This window comes from Eptesicus fuscus, chromosome 20, assembly GCF_027574615.1.
Source record: "Eptesicus fuscus isolate TK198812 chromosome 20, DD_ASM_mEF_20220401, whole genome shotgun sequence".
Lineage (NCBI taxonomy): Eukaryota > Metazoa > Chordata > Mammalia > Chiroptera > Vespertilionidae > Eptesicus > Eptesicus fuscus.
Window position 1 is genome coordinate 49,942,498 of NC_072492.1, and position 17,287 is coordinate 49,959,784.

Below are 17,287 nucleotides of genomic sequence, written 5' to 3' on the forward strand. Positions count from 1 at the left end.
GAAGGCGCAGACGTGGACAAGCAGACAGGTCAGTGCGCACCGAGGACAGTCCCCGTGGAACTCACAGGGCCACACGGCTCAGGTCCCACCCGAGGGAGGCAGAGGCGGCTGTGCCGGCATCGGCACCTGCCAGCCCCAACGCTCCATACGTCGCCGTCCGGCGGCTCTTTCTCCGGGCGGCTCTGGGACGTTGAGGAGCCCCTCACTTGGGGAACCACGTTCCCCAAACCAGCGAGTGCAAAGGGGACCCCGACAGCTAACTAAGGCCGGCCTGCGGGGTTTAGTGACGCCTCATTGAAAGAGGAGGGAGACAGACAAAACAGAAAGAGCCGAGCCCGGCTGGTGTGGCTCAGTGGCTGAGTGTCGACCTATGAACCAAGAGGTCGCCAGTTCGCTTCCCAGTCAGCACACAGGCCCGGGTTGTGGGCTGGATCCCAGTGGCGGGGGGGGGGGGGGGGGGCGTGCAGGAGGCAGCTCATCAGTGATTCTCTCTCATCGTTGATGTTTCTCTCTCTCCCTCTCCCTTCCTCTCTCTGAAATCAATACGTATATATTTATAAAAATAACTTAGTAATAAAAATATAAAAACCAGAGCCGCGGGCGGAATGCCCTCCCCAGCACCTGGGACGTGAAGCCAAGGGTGTCGGGCGTTTCGGGTTCTGTTTCCGTTCAGCCCACGTGGCGTCGCCCTGCGTTTAGGAAATGCGTCCCCTCCCCAGGTGCCTCCTGGCCACGGTGGACGGAGCCCCGGCGCTGGGACGTCAGAACGCCCCTCTCCCTGTAGAGGAGACTTCTCAGCACAGGGCGAGGGTCCCACCGGCACAGCCGCCGTGGCCGAGGAGGAGTCGGGGTCCCCTTGCTGCTCGCACTGCCGCCCGCAGGGCAGCTACTGCACCTGGCGCCTCCCTGCCTGGCCACCGGGCGCCACTCCTCCACGGGACCCGGACCTGCCCAGTTCCCCAGGGACTGTACGAGAAGTTAGAAGCGGCATTAACACTACCACCAGCAATTAAAAACAGACCAAAGTGACACCACCAGCAGGCTGAGCAGTCACAGCGCTGGGCAGAGCGAGCGAGCGAGCAGGGCGAGGGGTTACATACCTCCTGGAGTTGGGGGCAAGGAAAAGGAGAGCCAAAATCATGGAAACATACAAATGAGGGAGAAAAGAAAATTAAAACAAAGAAATTAAATCCACCTCCTTAGTCTCAGTGCACTGCATTAGTCATTCAGGACTGCTGGGGGAGGGGTGCGGGGCGGGGCAAACATAACCACCTGCCGTGCTGCTGCCTGGCCACACCCCACGGGAAAGGCGGGCCGCAGGCATCACCGAAACCTGGCCCCCCACGTGCCCCCAATCAGCTCTCACGAAGCAGCCGCAGACCTGGTCCAGCACCCCAGCAGAGTGAGGAGACGGGGAAGTGGCCTTCCTTCAGCTGGTGGCACTTTTTAGAGTGTGTGAGAACGCACACGCACAAACCCATGAATGCACGTGTGCGTGTGTACACGAGAGTACAGGTTCTGTGTGATACAGACACACACACACCACGCCCGGCGGCTGGACCCGCCCTTGGGGAACACCCGTGAAGACCCGAGGACGGTGGGGCTCTGGGGAAGGAATGCAGTGACCTGACACTCGAGACCACCCTTACACCTTTTTAAAAACACGGAGCCTCGTGCATCTGCGTGTCCTGGTGCGAGCACCGAGGCGATCCTCTGCTGGTCTAACCTCAGCCTCACTGCAACGCGTCAGCGTTCACACACCTCTCGCTGGAGGGACGTACACGCAGACCTGGGCGCCTGCTCACTGTCCAGCAGGCTCCCTCTACACCGAGCCGCGTGGCGCTGAGGGCGCAGAGCAGCCTGGCTGCCTCTGAACCTCAAGGACCCACTGGCCAGAGTGGACGGAGCGCTGGCTACGTCGGGAGCCCAGGCCTCCCCGCAGCTTTACGAGCGCACGGCCGAGTCACTGGGCACGAACACGGGCCTGGGCGGTGCTTTCGGGGGAGGTGGAGGCCTTGCCCCGTCCCCCTCGCCAGTACGCCCAGGTGCGTCAGCAGCAGCTGAGCAGCGACTTCACCTTCCCGCCTCCCGGTGGCAGCTGCAATGGGCAGCAGGACCCGCTACCGACGCCCTGACGGCGTGGGCCCGGGCTGGCCAAGGCCGAGGCAGAACAAAGCACTCTCAGCGGCCACACCCTGCCATCGCCACGTCCAGGCCCCTCTGGGATCTGAACGACTGATGAAACCATCACGCGGGACACGCCTGGAAGCCCCCGCCCCCCCTCCCGGTGACTCGGTCCCTTCCCGGCCACATCCCCGCCGTCGAGCTCCCGGCGCCACCGGGAGGAGTGACTTGTTTTCCGAATGGAGGGCATTAGCGTGCCTGGGTCGGGGGTGCTGCGGGGTGCACGCAGCCGGGCCGAGGTTCGCCATGCACACGCCCGTGGAGCCAGATGCAGAGCATGATGATGCTGGGGGTGCGGGGTGCACGTGTGTGATGGGAAGTAGAGATGGACGCAGCTGGCCACTGCCAGTGAGCGAGAGGGGGCGGGGAAGAGGAAGGACCAGCGCGTGGGGTGCAAACGCACGCGGCTGTTTCAAGGAGCGGGCAGTCCCACCCCACACTCTGGGTCCCCTGGGGCACTGCCTGGCTTCCATTTCCTTTCTGCAGGTGGGTCCGTGGTAACAGAATGAATGCACCCCGAAGGCCCTCCACAGCGCCTCCGTGGCCACCCGTGTTCCCACGCTCGTGCACGCATGTGCGCGTGCCCTCACGGGCTCTGAGTCCGGGGCTGAGCGGCGGCGTCACTCACCGAGCTTCAGGAGCCAGCCCTCGCGGTCCGGGTTGAAGAAGGTGTGCGTGAGGTCGTTGCCGTCGTCCTCCGGGATTTTGAAGGGCTCGTTTTTGATGCTCTCGTAGAGGTTCTGGGAGAGACGACACTGCCTGCCTCTGGTTCTGGAACACGCCCGCCCCCTCTGCCTCACCCCGCACAGCACCTGCGCCGGCGGCCACACCGCTCTGGGCACTAAGCACAGAGGGGACGGCTCCTGCCTCAGGCGGCTCCGGAGACTAAGTAAGACGCCGCCGCGGGCCAGCCCAGGGAGGCGAGAGAGCAGCGGCTTCCCCGCCAGCTTCCCGTCCACAAACCTCTCGTCCTGGCCCGGGCCGGGCCTCCCACCGGCTCCTCAGGGAACGCGCACCACTCGGTGCGAGCACACGCCCCGGCGCGCACTCACCCGCAGCAGCTCCTCGGGCAGGTCCCCGCCGTCGTTGATGCCACGGTTCATGGCGATGAACCTCTCCACTGTGGGCTTGTCTTTGACGTTGGGGTTGTGCAGGCTGGTGTTCAGCATGATGATGGCGAATGAGAGGACATAGCACGTGTCTAGAGAGAAGCGGAGAGGCGCTCAGAGTGCCCGCGGAGGAGCAGGGCGCGCGGGGGCGTCAAGGCCGCTGGCCGGGACACGTCGGCGCCTGGCACGCTGGCACTGGGTGGCGGGGCCGCTCCAGGAGGGCCAGGCGACAGACAGTATCCAGGACTCAAAGGGGCCCCCTTTCTCAGACCTTAACAGACGGCACCCTGCAGAGCATCGGGAAAACCATGCAACGCGAGAGAAAACCCGTTACCCATCATCCCCCACCCGGCGGGAACCTATTTTATTTACTCCCGTCTACGTGGCCCTCCGGCGGGAACACATCGCCAGTGTCCGCACTGAGCCACGCTGTGACTAAACTGGGATTAAAACAGGTACATAGTTTGAGTCCCGATCTCATATCAATAAAAACTTTCATAAACATGACTTTTAAGTGACATAAGTTAGAGAGACCACATTTACACGCCTCCTCCCGATTCTGGGTTTCTGGGGGTTCCTGCTTTTTCCTGCTGTCAACACCGCCTCATCGGCGCACTCAGCATGCGCCCGCCCTCTCCTGCAAACGCCCACAGGCCGGGAGGAGGCGGCGAGGGCCTACCCGTGGACTGGAACACGCCGGGGTTGCACTGGCAGTAGCGCTGGGCGAACGCCTCCATCATCCGGTCGATCTTCTGCGCCTCTCCCGGCAGCCGGAAGCTCCACAGGAACTGCCTGCAGGGGACACGCGGTCACGCGGCGGGGCACCGTGCCCCTCCTCCCGGGCCGGGCTCCTGCGGTAACTCCGCTCGGACGCCAACGCGCCCGCGCACGTCCCGTCCCGGCACAGGCGAGGCCGCCGGGAGCAGTGGCATCGTTCCCCGTGAGGAGAGGCCTGGCCGCCTGAGAATCACCAGGACTGACACGCGGCACCGCCATCTTGGTGAGCCGGCTGGCGGAGCACGGGGGGTGCAGGCCAGAGTCTCCCCTCCCGGTGGCCCCTGAGCCCGAGGCCCGTGGCCACGCTGCCCTGTCCGCTCAGTGAGGCACAGGAGGCGGGCACTCTGCCCCCGCGGCCGGGAGGACACCCCGGTCATTTCTCAGCACAAACGAGCAGGTTTAGTGAGAACTAAAGCTCACTTTTTCTAAAATGAAGTGCACAGGTACCTACTTCCTACTCCTGGTCTAAATTAAAGTGTTTTCTAAACTAAAAATTAGAGAAAAGACTTCAAATTCTAAATACACGTCCATCTCCAGAAAGTATATTAACTGAAGAACCTGAGGCAAGGTTTTGCAAAGTTTGCCCTCAGAACACACGTGGTTCCCTCACTTTCACCCCCATCGTCCCAGTCACTGCCGCAGAGGGCTTCTCTTAGGGCACTTCCGGGTCCCCACAACCCCAGCGCTGCCATTGCCCCACAGAGCCCCCTGGGAGGCAGTGCCACCCCCACAGAGCCCCCTGGGAGGCAGTGCCACCCCCACAGAGCCCCCTGGGAGGCAGTGCCACCCCCACAGAGCCCCCTGGGAGGCAGTGCCACCCCCACAGAGCCCCCTGGGAGGCAGTGCCACCCCCACAGAGCCCCCTGGGAGGCAGTGCCACCCCCACAGAGCCCCCTGGGAGGCAGTGCCACCCCCACAGAGCCCCTGGGAGGCAGTGCCACCCCCACAGAGCCCCCTGGGAGGCAGTGCCCCCCCACAGAGCCCCTGGGAGGCAGTGCCCCCCCACAGAGCCCCCTGGGAGGCAGTGCCACCCCCACAGAGCCCCCTGGGAGGCAGTGCCACCCCCACAGAGCCCCCTGGGAGGCAGTGCCACCCCCACAGTGCCCCCTGGGAGGCAGTGCCACCCCCACAGTGCCCCCTGGGAGGCAGTGCCACCCCCACAGAGCCCCCTGGGAGGCAGTGCCCCCTGGGAGGCAGGAGCTGGGACCTGGCCCCGCTCAGGCGTCGCTCGCCTGCACTCACCGCAGCGCCTGGACCAGGTTCAGGTCGGTGAACTCGTGTAAGCCCACGAACGCGTGGAGAACCTGGATGTTGAACTCGTCTCTATCAAGAAAAACAAGACACGGGGTTGGGGGAGGATGGGGGTGGGGAAGGCAGGCGTCAGACCCTGGAGTCCAAGGGCATCCCATCCCCAATCCCAGCCGGGCCGTTTCCTCGTCCCCGAGCTCTTCCTCCTATGGGCCCAGGGAGGGGGCACCGTCTCCTCTGCGTACTGCAGAGCGGACGAGGCGCCCTCACACCGCGGCACACCAGCTGCTGCCCAGGGCCATGCCCCTCAGCCCGTGAGGATGATGCTGCCTCAGGGCAAACTGTCATCAAGAGCCCAGCATTCTCAGCCGGCCAGTGTGGCTCAGTGGTTGAGAGTCGACCCATGAACCAAGAGGTCACCGGTTCGATTCTAGGTCAGGGCACAGGCCCAGGTTGCGGGCTCCATCCCCAGTGCGGGGTGTGCAGGAGGCAGCTGATGGATGTCTCTCTCATCGATGTTTCTCTCTCTCCCTCTCCCTTCCCCTCTCTCTAAAATCAATAATAAAACAACATGTAAAAAGAGTAGCAGCATTCTGAGGCTTTGCATGGAACTCCGCCTCCGGCGCTCCTTCACGTGCCCCAGGCCTCACCTCTCCCCCAGGTAGTCCCCGATGGCTGTTTTGTTGAGCCCCTCGCCTTTATACAAGAACTGGGCGATGTCCTCACAGGTGTTCTTCAGCAGGTCATTCTCTATCAAGAACTGGATCCCCTGAAAAACGCAATAAAGATGTGGTGATGCTCACCCCAGAAACATCTAGAAAGGAAGCAGGAGGGCACGGGACGAGGGGTGTGGTGCCCTGGACGCAGGGGAGTGTATGATAAGCACTGCTGCTGACAGCGCCGGGCCGCCACGTGGGCTGAGCCCACCACGGCGGGTGAGCGGAACCAGTACCCTGAGAGCCTGGGGCTCCGGCCCGTCCTTCTCTCTTACCTTTTTAGGGTCCATGTTAAATTTTTTCCTGCCCATGGCCACCTGCTTGTTCCTCTGCATGTTCTTCCTATAAAACAACCCCAGCAGCCACGTCAGTGCCCGCACCCGGAGGGTCTGAAAGACCAACGTGCCTCCCAGGCGCTCACAGTGATGCGGGCTGAGGGCTCTGCGGGAGCGCGGTGTGCCGCATACCCAGGAGGCCTCGCCCGACCGGGCCTGCTCGCGCTCCTTCCACTCGGGGCTGTTTCACATGGTGTCTGAACTCATTACCTCTTCTTCCCCCACCACACACTACACCCAGGCTAGTGTCCCGAGACGGCCAGCAGCTTGCCAAATTGTGCAACTTCCCCACCAGCCAGTCTTCACACGTTTGTCCCCCAAGAAGCAGAAGTCACCCCCAGCTGTTCGTCCCTTCTCCTGCCGGCAGACACTGAACTATTTCCGTGTGGGCTACCTATATATGTAAAAAGCCAGCAACCGGAACACCGTAACGACCACAACGACTGGTCGCTATGATGCCCACTGCGGCCAGCAAAGGCCAGATCAGGGGGTGGGGCCGGCCGACCAACCTCCTGCAGCCCCTCTCCCACCCAGCCCACCCCAGATTGGCCCCTCCACCCCAATCAGGGGCAGGGCCAGCTGGCCAACTGCCTGTGGCCCCTCCCCGCAGCCGGCCTGTCCCCGATAGGCCCCGACCAACCCTATAGGCCCGCAGCCCCTCCCCCATCAGCTCCACCCCCAATCAACCGCCCCCCCCCACACACTCCGATCAGGGGCAGGGCCAGCTGGCCAACCACCCATGCCCCTCCCCCAGGCCGCTGGCCCCCGATCGGCCCCCCCATCCCATATGGGGGTAGAGCCAACCTGCCCACCACCCACAGCCCTCCCCCACCCCCGATCAGCCCCCACCACTCTGATCGGCCTGTGGCCCCTCCCCCCAGCCAGCTCTGTGCCCAATTGGCTCCCCCCACACCAATCAGGAGTGTGGCTGGCCAGCCAACTTCCCTCGGCCCCTCCCCCCAGCCAGCCCGGCCATGATTGAACCCCGATTGAGGTGGGCCGGCTGGCCAACCTCCCGCCATCTCCTCCTCCCGCCAGGCCCGCCCCTATCCGCCCCGACCCGAGCCGGGCTGGCTGGGCCCCACCCGTGCAGGAATCGGTGCACTGGGCCTCCAGTTTCAGACAAGGGTGCTCTGACCCTCCCTGCACAAGGCTTCCTTTCCCGAGTAAACCACCTGCATGTGGCTCTGCGGGGCACAGCGTGGGTTTGCGTGTAACCTGAGAGACGGCCACAGTGCTGGCTCCCTGGCTGCCCCTTCTCCTCACCCGCCGCCCGACAGGAGCTGCCAGGCTCTCTCGCTCGGCCACTGGGTGCGGGGGGCAGCCCGCAGCAGGTGCGGGTGCGTCTCTTCTGACCAATGGTGGCGAGCGTTTCCCTGTGTCTACTGCACACAGCTTCTTGGAGAAAGTGTCTTTTCAAGTTTTTTGCCACTTTTTATTTGGACTGTCTTTTTTTTTCAAGTTGTATGCATTCTTTATGTACTGGTATATATTCTGGATGCAAATCCTCAAACACAGGTATTGCAAATATGTGTTCCTTGTCTGTACAGTATCTTTTTTAAGAACAGAAACTTTACATTTGGTGAGCTCCAATATATCCATTTCTTTTAAGCTACAGCTTTTAAAAATGCAAAGGAGGCGCGAGCTAGAACGGACACCCAGAGGCTGAGTGGCGAGCTGGCCCCTGGACGGGCAGCCTCCCCGACCCACTGGCACTGCCCCACGCGCTCCAAGCCCCGCAGACGGAAGCCGGGGGAGTCAGGCTTGAAAACAGCCCTGCGTGGGTGAGACAGCCCAGGACGCATCCAGCCGTTACCGCGGCCCGGGCGCCCCCTTCAAACTACGCTCATTCCCAACGCTCCCGCGGCGGGAAGAAAGCGCAGCCGCGCTCGCCCTGTGCCGGGACTCCTCGTCCTCGCGGTCAGGTCAGCTCGCCATGGGCCCGCACGGGCACGCAGCTCCTCACCCAGCGCCAGAGCGGGCAGCTCCGGCAAGAGCGACGGACGAAGGGTCAGGACTGCCAGTTCTCCAGTCAGCCCTGCCGACCGCCCGCGCCCTCGCCTCCTGGGGTCCCACGGGAGGACAGCAAGGCGGCCCGCACTGCACGCGCTCGTGGGACCTGCGCGGCAATGGCCGGTGTGTGTGCGGGAAGCCACGGGGCACACTCACCTCTCCTCTGTGGAGCCCAGGTTTTCAATTTCATTGGCCACTTCCGCTATCTCATCCTTCAGCCTCTGCAAAACACACAGCCCGTCACCGCGTCCTCCGCCGAGTCCCCCGCGCTCAGTCCAGCGAAGAGCCAACTAAAGCCACATGCAGTCAGCCAGCCCCAACACGGCCCGCCGGAGACGCTGCCCCCCTCCCCCGCTGCCCGCAGACCGAGCACGCAGCGGCCGCCTCTCCACAGGACCGAGGCCGGGCCTCCGGGGTCAACCCGGCCACCACGCAGCCAAGGGAAGGCAGCCCCCCCCACCGGCCCCCCGCCCCGGCTCTGCTTCCCGCTCCTCGCGCAGGTGAGCGGCCCAGCCGGAGGGTCACCGCGGGGCAAGGCTCTCCCAGCGTCAGCGGGGAAACGGGCATCAGAGAGAGGGCAGCGGCCACGACACTGACCAGCACCGAGCAGGAGTCTGGGCTCTGCACCCCTCCCGCCGCCCAGCGCTGCCACCTGCGCGTGGCTGCCCGACAGCCAAGGGGTGGCTCTGCCCAGGGACCTAGAGCAGCACTGCTCGCGACCTGGGGCTGACCGGGGGGCGGACTGACCGGGGGGCGGACTGACCGGGGGGTGGACTGACGGGGGGCTGACTGACCGGGGGGCTGACCGACTGTAGGGCTGACTGTAGGGCTGACCGACCGCGGGGCTGACCAACCGTGGGGCTGACTGACTGTAGGGCTGACCGACCGCGGGGCTGACCGGCCGCGGGGCTGACCGGCCGCGGGGCTGACCGACCGCGGGGCTGAGCGACCGGGGGGCTGACTGACCATAGGGCTCACCTACTGGGGGGCTGACTCAACAGGGGGCTGAGCGACTGCGGGGCTGACTTGCCGCGGGGCTGACCGGCCGCGGGGCTGACCGACCGCGGGGCTGACCGACCGGGGGGCTGACTGACCGTAGGGCTCACCTACTGGGGGGCTGACTCAACGGGGGGCTGAGCGACCGCAGGGCCGGGGGCTGCCTGCGGACTCGGGGACCAGCAGCTGCGCCGGGCCCTGCACAACCAGGAGCTCAGCGCCCCGGCCACCTGTCCGCAGGTGTCTTCCCGCTGGTCTTACAGACGAAGAAACTGAGTTCAAGGCACCGAAATGCTCGACGCCACTCGCCCAGGAGGCGGCAGCGCCAGGCCGGACGCGGTCCACTGCGCCCTGGCACCGCCTCACCGGCAGCCGCGGAGCCTGAGCCCCCGTCCCTCCTGCCACTCAATGACTCCCCACACCCACACTCTGCCCGGCACTGTGAGTGGGGGACACTGCGGGCAACGCCCCCCCCCCCCCCGCCCCCCGCGGCCGCGCCTACCTGGATGTCGGCCAGCAGCTCCTGCTTCCGGCGCCGGATGTTCTCCAGCTCCTGCCGCTCCTCGGCAGTCAGGTCGCTGGGCACTGCGGGGGGAGGAGGCGCGTGAGAAAGCCGCAGCCCAGGCCTCGGAGGACCAAGCTCCCGCCGATTCACAGGAAGAGGCTGGGCACGGAGAGGCGAGGGGGACCCTGCCCGAAGGGAGGGCCGGGGAGAGGCTGCCTCAGGGCAGTTGGGGGTGAGGGTGAGGGTGAGGGGAGGGGGAGGGGGAGGAGAGGGGGAGGGGGATAGGGAGGGGGAGGGGGAGGGGAGGGGGTAGATTGAGGTGAGGCTAGCGGGAAGGGAGGGGAGCAGAGCCAGCCCCTGCCCCCCCACAACGGTGCTTCAGGCCCTGGTTAACCAATCTCCCTCGGCCCGCCCCCCCCAAGTCCAGCTGCCCAGGAATGACCCGTGACACACTCAGGTGGGGGGATGGCAAAGCCGCAGGCTGGGTGCCTCAGGGGCAGAGAGGCTGCGCACGCACAGAGAACAACCCTCGAAGGACACCCCCAACTGAGGCCAGTGCTGCGCCCAGGGACGGGGTTTGGGGCTCTTTCCGCTCTGACCCGCCCCAGCTGGCTTGCTGTTTGACACGCGCTTACCCTGAGCACAGCCGCTGCCCCCGCAGCTCCCCGCCCAGCCCTCCCGCGTCCAGGGGAGCAGGCGCCCTGCGCTGCGGAGCGTGTGGTCTGGGAAGGGAGCAGGGCGCCAGCAGCCCGGCTCACCCCCACCCACTAGGTCACCGCACACGTCGGCCCGTGGTGCGCCCGCTTCATCACTGGCCACGGGGCCGCCCTTGCCCTCCCGGGCTGCTGTGGGGAGGACGGCCACGCGCGAACAGCGCCAGTCACCTCTGTCCCCCAAGCAGGCGCCTGCGTGGGTCAGCTAATGCATGGTGTGGCGGCCGAGGGCCACGCGTGGCGCTGAGCGCGTGGAATGTGACGAGCCCGGTGTGAGCTGTGCTGTGAGACACACCCCAGTCTTACATGAAACCGCAGGTCCTCGCTTGAATGTCTGACCAGGGCCACCCACGGACCTGCCTTCTAAGGGAAACCTACCGTCTTGCTCTCACAGGGGCCCCGAGAAGGGACCACGGCGGATGGGGCTGTGAGGGCAGGCAGGGTCACACCACTGTGGCCGGCCGAGAGGAACCCACCCACCCACAGGGCCGTTGCTCGCCCCCCGCCCACCCCCGCGTCCCATAAACATCGCGCACCTGCTGCGGGCTCATCGCTGCGTCGGAACCGCCGGGCTTCCCTCTCCCGCTTCCCTCGCCTCTAGAAAAGCGTCATGACACCAAGCCCCACAGCGAGACACCATGACCCCGCGCCCTCCCTCCCAGCGAGGCCGCAGGCTCCGGCGCCATCCGCACTTTCTGTCGCTTTACTGAGGGTCAGCAGTGGCGCTCGCCCACGGAGCTGACTGTGGCTTCCCCAGTGCAGGGTCCCAGGCCAGCCCCGCTGCGCCCGCACGTGTCCTGGAGACCTCGGGGTGAGCGTCCCCATGCTGCCTCGGGAGGATGTGGGGCTGATAACAAATCAGCTCCATCAGCCAAAAGCCATGGGAGAAACGCCACGCCCCCGAGCGCGTGCCAGGCCTTGAGGGGTTCTGGTCCACGGAGACCAGGGTTCCCTTTAAGAAACCAGTTTCCGGGGGTTCTAGACAACAAACAGCCACGGAAACATAAGATGGTCACGAGGGATCGGGCTTCAGTTCTGAAGCCACCGACGTGCAATCAGGTCCCCGTGAGCTCCGCCCCGCAGAGATCGCAAGTCCCTGTGCAAGGCTGCAGGGCAGAGCTGCCGTGGGGGACGGGGGTGTCCAGGCTGCTGTGCCCCCGAGACGCCCCGTCTCATCGTCCCAGCTGGCACGCCGCGGTGGCTTTCTGTGCCCCGGTATTTAGTCCCAGGCAAAACCAAGAGCGCTGGACCCACTGTGCGCGAGCAGCAAGCGTGGGAACGGGTCCGCGGAGCCTCCCTGAGGAGGAGAGAAGGCCCACCTGGCGGGGGCGGCTTCCGAGGTTCTCGCCAAAACCACTGACCCCCGAATCAATCCTCAGCAAGCAGGAGGGCAAAGCAGACGCGTTTCAGACACATGAGGACTCAGAAAGGCGAGCCCGCGAACCCCACGAAGAGGCTGTGTCCACAGCATGGGGGTCCCCAGCCCCCGAGGAGGACACAGGCTCACGGGTGGGGAGTCAGCACAGGCAGCCCCTGGGCGCCGGGCGCCATCGGCCGGGATGATGGGGACAAGGTGACGGGGAGCTCCGAGGGGACCTGACAGGAGAGGCACCACGCGGTCTCCCAACGGAACGAAAAGGCACGGCTCGGGGGATCGAAACCCGGCGTCGTGCCGAAACCCGGGCTACCACAGGCCGCCTGATGTAAACGAGTCAGTTCCCACGGCGTCTCCCCAACATTACCACCGAGGCCCGCGAGCCGCAGAGCACCTCCTGCCTGGGAAACAGGAAAATCCGGAACTGCAGGCAGCCGGGAGGAACGCCCTCGGCACTGGGCATGCCATGGGCACGGGAACTGGCGGCGGGAGGCAGGGAGGGGACAGTTCCCGAGAGAGGGGGCCCGGCGGAGAGCGTGGCTCCCGGGGGGCAGTGCCGGGTCCTTGTCGTGAGCTGTGCACAAGGTAACTTCCGTGTCCCCCTGTGGACACGACATGGAGGCTGGGGGTTACAGAACACAAGGGAGGCCACTGCCCAGGAGCACGTCAAAGGGGAGGAGGAGCAGGCAGAGGTGGGAGCCGGGGCGGGCACAGCGCGAGGGCAGGGAGGCCCCGTGGCGTCCTCTGGGTGGGTGCCAGCTCAGACAGGAAGTCCAGGCTGTAGCCGTGGGTATGGCTTCGGAGGGGAGACAAAGGAGGCAGACACGATGATAAACTGAAGTGCGCACAGGAGCGGGAGGAAGAGCGGGAGGGGGTGGAGGACGTCAGGAGGTGGAGGACGTCAGGAGGTGGAGGACGTCAGGAGGTGGAGGACGTCAGGAGGTGGTCTCCGACGTGGACAGGTCAGTGAGGTGAGGATATTAAGTCGGCCCGGCCGGCGGAGCTCAAGGGTTGGGCGTCGACCCAGGAACCAAGAGGTCGCTGGTTCAACTCCCCTCAGGGCACAGGCCCGGGTTGTGGGCTCCATCCCTAGTGGGGGGCGTGCAGGAGGCAGCCGATCCATGAGTCTCTCTCATCACTGGTGTTTCTAGCTCTCTCTCTCCATCCCTCTCCCTTCCTCTCTGAAAACCAACAAAAACCTATTTTGTTAAAAAGGAGAGAGAGGAAGCCTGGCAGCCCCGGCCGGATCAGCACCAGCGGCGCTCCCGGGAGAGGGTGTGAGAGCTCCGGAGACTGGCTAGAAGGCACACGGGGGAGCGTGCCCGTTAACAGAAAGCGAACCGTGAAGGCCGTCCTGGGCAGCGGCGCAGCGTGGGGCGGTCGGACAGAAAGGCTCCCGCAGTGCCGTCGGAGGTGACAAGACAGGGCGTCACTTCCCTGGCGCAGGCGCGTGCCCCCCACCTCACCCCGTGAACCTTCCCTCCACACTCAGCCCTTCCCCCAGGGCGGCCGCCTTTGGGTTCTAAAGGCTTTTTAAAAAGATCTCATTTTCCTAACGGAACTGTGCGATGGAAAAAAATCCACCATTTTACCCATGTGCTTCCTCTGCGCAAACGTATCGGTGCAACATCAACTCTTCCCTCACCGGCCCACGGGGAGGCCCCACGGGCAGCGCCGCACCATCTCCCGGCTCTGGCTGCAGGGCGGGGAGTGAGCCTGGAGCCACAGCGGGACAGGAGGCCTGAGCTGGGACTCGGTAACCACACCGACTCGGACCCGAGAAGTGCATCTGCCCACGCCGTGGCTTCCTGCGTGGCCACGAGGGTTAAACTGCAGAGGCCGGGCTGACGGGCCAGATGGCAGAGCAACACACCCCTCCCCCGACCGCCCGTGCTCAGCCACGCGTCGGGGCAGGAAGGCCGCCGAGCCCTCTTCTCCTGAAAAGAACGGCAACGCGGGGCAGCCGCCGCGCAGAGGACGTGGAGCAGGGCCAGGCCCGGCCTCGGGACCAGGCACGAGGTTCATTTACAAGGTGCCCTGCGCTCGCCCGGGGCCCAGCCTGGTGCCGGCCCCTCGCAGGGTTCCGTTTAATGAGGACGACTGAAGAGCCCACAACAAGGGCCATGTGTTCCGCTGTGAATAGAAAAGCCACACAGGAAGCTCCTATTTGCTTCTTGATTGAAACGCTGCTCTGCAGATTTTACGGTGGCAGAAACCCAGAGCTGAAATGTGCCCCACGCCGTGCATACAAAGGAGCTGTCTTAAAGGGACAGGCCTCCTGCAGCCAGTGGCCCGTGAACAGTGCAGCACATGCTGCCAATCCAGGCTCCTGCCCACTCTCCCTGCTCAGTGCCACAGCAGGTGCCCAGTGACCCGCAGGAAGTTCACGTGCAAATGCAAACGTGGGTCTTCTCAGCAGAGCACGGGCCGCTCTGTCTGTCCTCCATCCCAGGGGCCTGAGCGAGAGTCCGCGACACCACTGAGGTCGGCGGCCACACGAGGGCCTCTGCCGGCTTGAAGACACAGTGGCCTTCTTTTTTCCGCCACGACCATCAAACGTCCTGTCACCCATCTCAGAGGCCTGCCTTCCATGGAGGAGGGTCCAGACTGAACCCAGCGCAGGGGGGACACACGCTGTGAGCAGTGAGGCCATGAGCCCAGAAAGCCTTACCTTTCCCCAGTGGAGGGACCACCTGGCTCAGCTTCCCCCAGCCCAGGAGGCATGGCCTGCCCCACACACTGTGCCTGCCCACCTGCCCCACACACTGCGCCCTGCCCACCTGCCCCACACACTGCGCCCTGCCCACCTGCCCCACACACTGTGCCCTGCCCACCTGCCCCACACACTGTGCCCTGCCCACCTGCCCCACACACTGCGCCCTGCCCACCTGCCCCACACACTGCGCCTGCCCGCCTGCCCCACACACTGCGCCTGCCCGCCTGCCCCACACACTGCGCCTGCCCACCTGCCCCACACACTGCGCCTGCCCACCTGCCCCACACACTGTGCCCTGCCCACCTGCCCACACACTGCGCCTGCCCACCTGCCCCACACACTGCGCCCTGCCCACCTGCCCCACACACTGCGCCTGCCCACCTGCCCCACACACTGCGCCTGCCCACCTGCCCTGTGCAGGGCTGCATCTGATGAGACTGAAGACTCAACCCAGCTCAGAACCCTGCTCGCCAGCACCCTGCTCTCCCCTCTGCCTGGAGGGGCAACGGCCATTTAAAAACAGCTCTGGTCAAGTGGGCAAATGTGGGGACTGTCCGGGGGAAGGCAGTGTCCCTGCCCCCCCCCCCCCCCCGCCCCGAAGACTGGAAGATCAAAGCGCCTGCCGACACAGAAGTCCAGCCTGGTGAGTGCTGGTCCCGGCTCGGCACCCTGACCTCCCAGCCGAGGCCACTGCCCGCCCTGTGGGCAAGTCACCTCGTCTCCCGGGAAATCCCAGGGACTAACATGTGAAAAGTCAAAGGACTAGAAAGAACTCAGGCTTGAAAAACATACAAATGTTCAGCAAACTTCCTCAAAACTGGGTTCCCACTGGCGTTAGACACGCGTATGGGGTCGGAGCTCCTGACAGAACGCAACCAGGCCTCAGAGCCTCTCCCGGCAAAAGGCACCAGGGTCCGTACACAAAAGGCTGCTTGACTCTGCGGGAGCCTGGGGTTCGGGACAGGCCTGGGGGCTGGCAAGATCAGAGCTGGGGGGGGGGGGGGGGGCATGGCAAAGGGACGTGACCGCAGCCCCAACCCTGGCGCTAGTGCAGGGACAGTCTCCGCCTCCGGGAAACCATCACCTGGCTTCCTCCTAAGTCAGAAGCACAGCCACCCTTTCTCAAAACTCCACCACGTCACTCAGCCCCCACGAGGACGGAGTCTGAGGCCTGCGACCACGGCGGCCGAGGCCGGGACGCTGAGGGAAGTCAGCACTCCCACGTGGGCCCGGAGCTGTCAAATCCACAGTCAGCAAGAGGATGGTGCTGGGCTGGGGGAGGGGACGGGCATTGCTTAAGGGGGACGGAGTTTCCATTTCACAAGATAAAAAAGTTTTGGCAACACCGAAGTGTATTGGACAGTAATGGAAGTGTATTTAACGTGGCTGACCTGGACCGTAAAAAAGGTGTATTTTATGTTTCGCGCAGTTTGTAATTAAAAATAAACACAAATTAAGCAGCGACGTCCTGACTTCCTGATTTCTGCTCGCCTCAGTTCCCCTCCCAAGAGCCGGCACCGATGTTTGTGTAGGACGTAAAGGCACTGTCTCACCACAACCCCCGCCCAGAGGCCGGGAAAGCAGGCCCCAGCGCAGGGCAGGGCCGAGGAGTTAAGTGAGCGCTGCCGTGCAGGCCGCCGAGAGCGAGTTTAGACGCTTCTAGTGACCATTCTTCCCACGCAGAGCCCCCTCACCTCGCAGGAAGCACAGTCAAGGCTCATCACCACGTTCGGCGTTGGCAAGGAAACTTTCCTAAGTGCTAACCACCAGCTCTGCCTCGCGCTCCCAGCCGAGAGCCCGGGGAGAGGGAGGACCCTGCACAGGGTCCCTGGCACTAGTCAGCCCCATGACCTTGGGGCCCGCCCGCCCGCCCGCTTCCCAAGCACACGCAGGCCTGTGCCAGCCCTGCCCCGTCGCTGTCGCCCAGGAGCGGGCACCTTACCCTTCACCTGCCGCAGAACAGGGAGCAGCACGTTCCATCTGATGAAGGCTAGAAGCCGAGGGCTTGGCTGGCACAAGCAGCCAACCAACGGGAAATGAGGTCAAATGTCAAGACAGTGAAGGAAACGACATCACAGAATGTTACCCTGAAAGCGTGGTTTAAACACAAAGCCCGCATCTGCTTCCCAGAGAAGCCAACAGGAAACAGCCTGCGGAGACCCTCCCCCCGCACCCGCACCCGCACCCGCACCCGCACCCGGCAGTGCTGCGCTGGCCTCTGCGGCGCCTTCCCCAGCTCCACTCCGGGAGGGCCAGCTCCACAGAACCTGCTCCGCCTCTGCCTCCCGGGGCTCCCCGGGGCCTGGGCTCTCAGGAAAGCCCGGAATTCCCAGCCCCCAAACCTAACCCCGTGCGCCCCCTTCCTCCAGGGCCTGCAGGCCTGTGCCAGCTGCCATCACCTTCACACCGCGCAGCCTCCACGCCCAGAACAGAGGCTCGGGGGTCAGGCGGTCGGTCCCTCGCCTTACCGCTCCTAGAGCTCAGCGGCACAGCGGCCGGAAGGGACCCCAGGACCAAACCCAGTGCCCCTGCTCCTTCCCCACGTGCAGCAGGAAGAGGCTCTCCGCCCCGGCCACGTCCGAGTCCTTCAACCACAACAA

At 64.7% G+C, this 17,287-nt stretch overlaps 1 protein-coding gene across 3 annotated transcripts in view; it reads right to left on the reverse strand.

Moving 5' to 3' along the window:
• The window catches only part of CYTH1 (cytohesin 1), a 50,606-nt gene that overhangs the window by 6,138 nt on the left and 27,181 nt on the right, over nt 1-17,287 (reverse strand). For 2 of the 3 annotated variants that reach the window (XM_028130491.2, XM_054708910.1), the window contains exons 2-9: nt 9,881-9,963; nt 8,539-8,603; nt 6,310-6,376; nt 5,969-6,087; nt 5,313-5,393; nt 3,973-4,085; nt 3,237-3,385; nt 2,812-2,924 (exon numbers count right to left, since the gene is read on the reverse strand). In XM_028130491.2, the coding sequence (XP_027986292.1) occupies nt 2,812-2,924; nt 3,237-3,385; nt 3,973-4,085; nt 5,313-5,393; nt 5,969-6,087; nt 6,310-6,376; nt 8,539-8,603; nt 9,881-9,963 (790 nt within the window). The remainder of the gene's footprint in view (nt 1-2,811; nt 2,925-3,236; nt 3,386-3,972; nt 4,086-5,312; nt 5,394-5,968; nt 6,088-6,309; nt 6,377-8,538; nt 8,604-9,880; nt 9,964-17,287) is intronic. The other variant, XM_008155007.3, reaches the window with a different exon arrangement.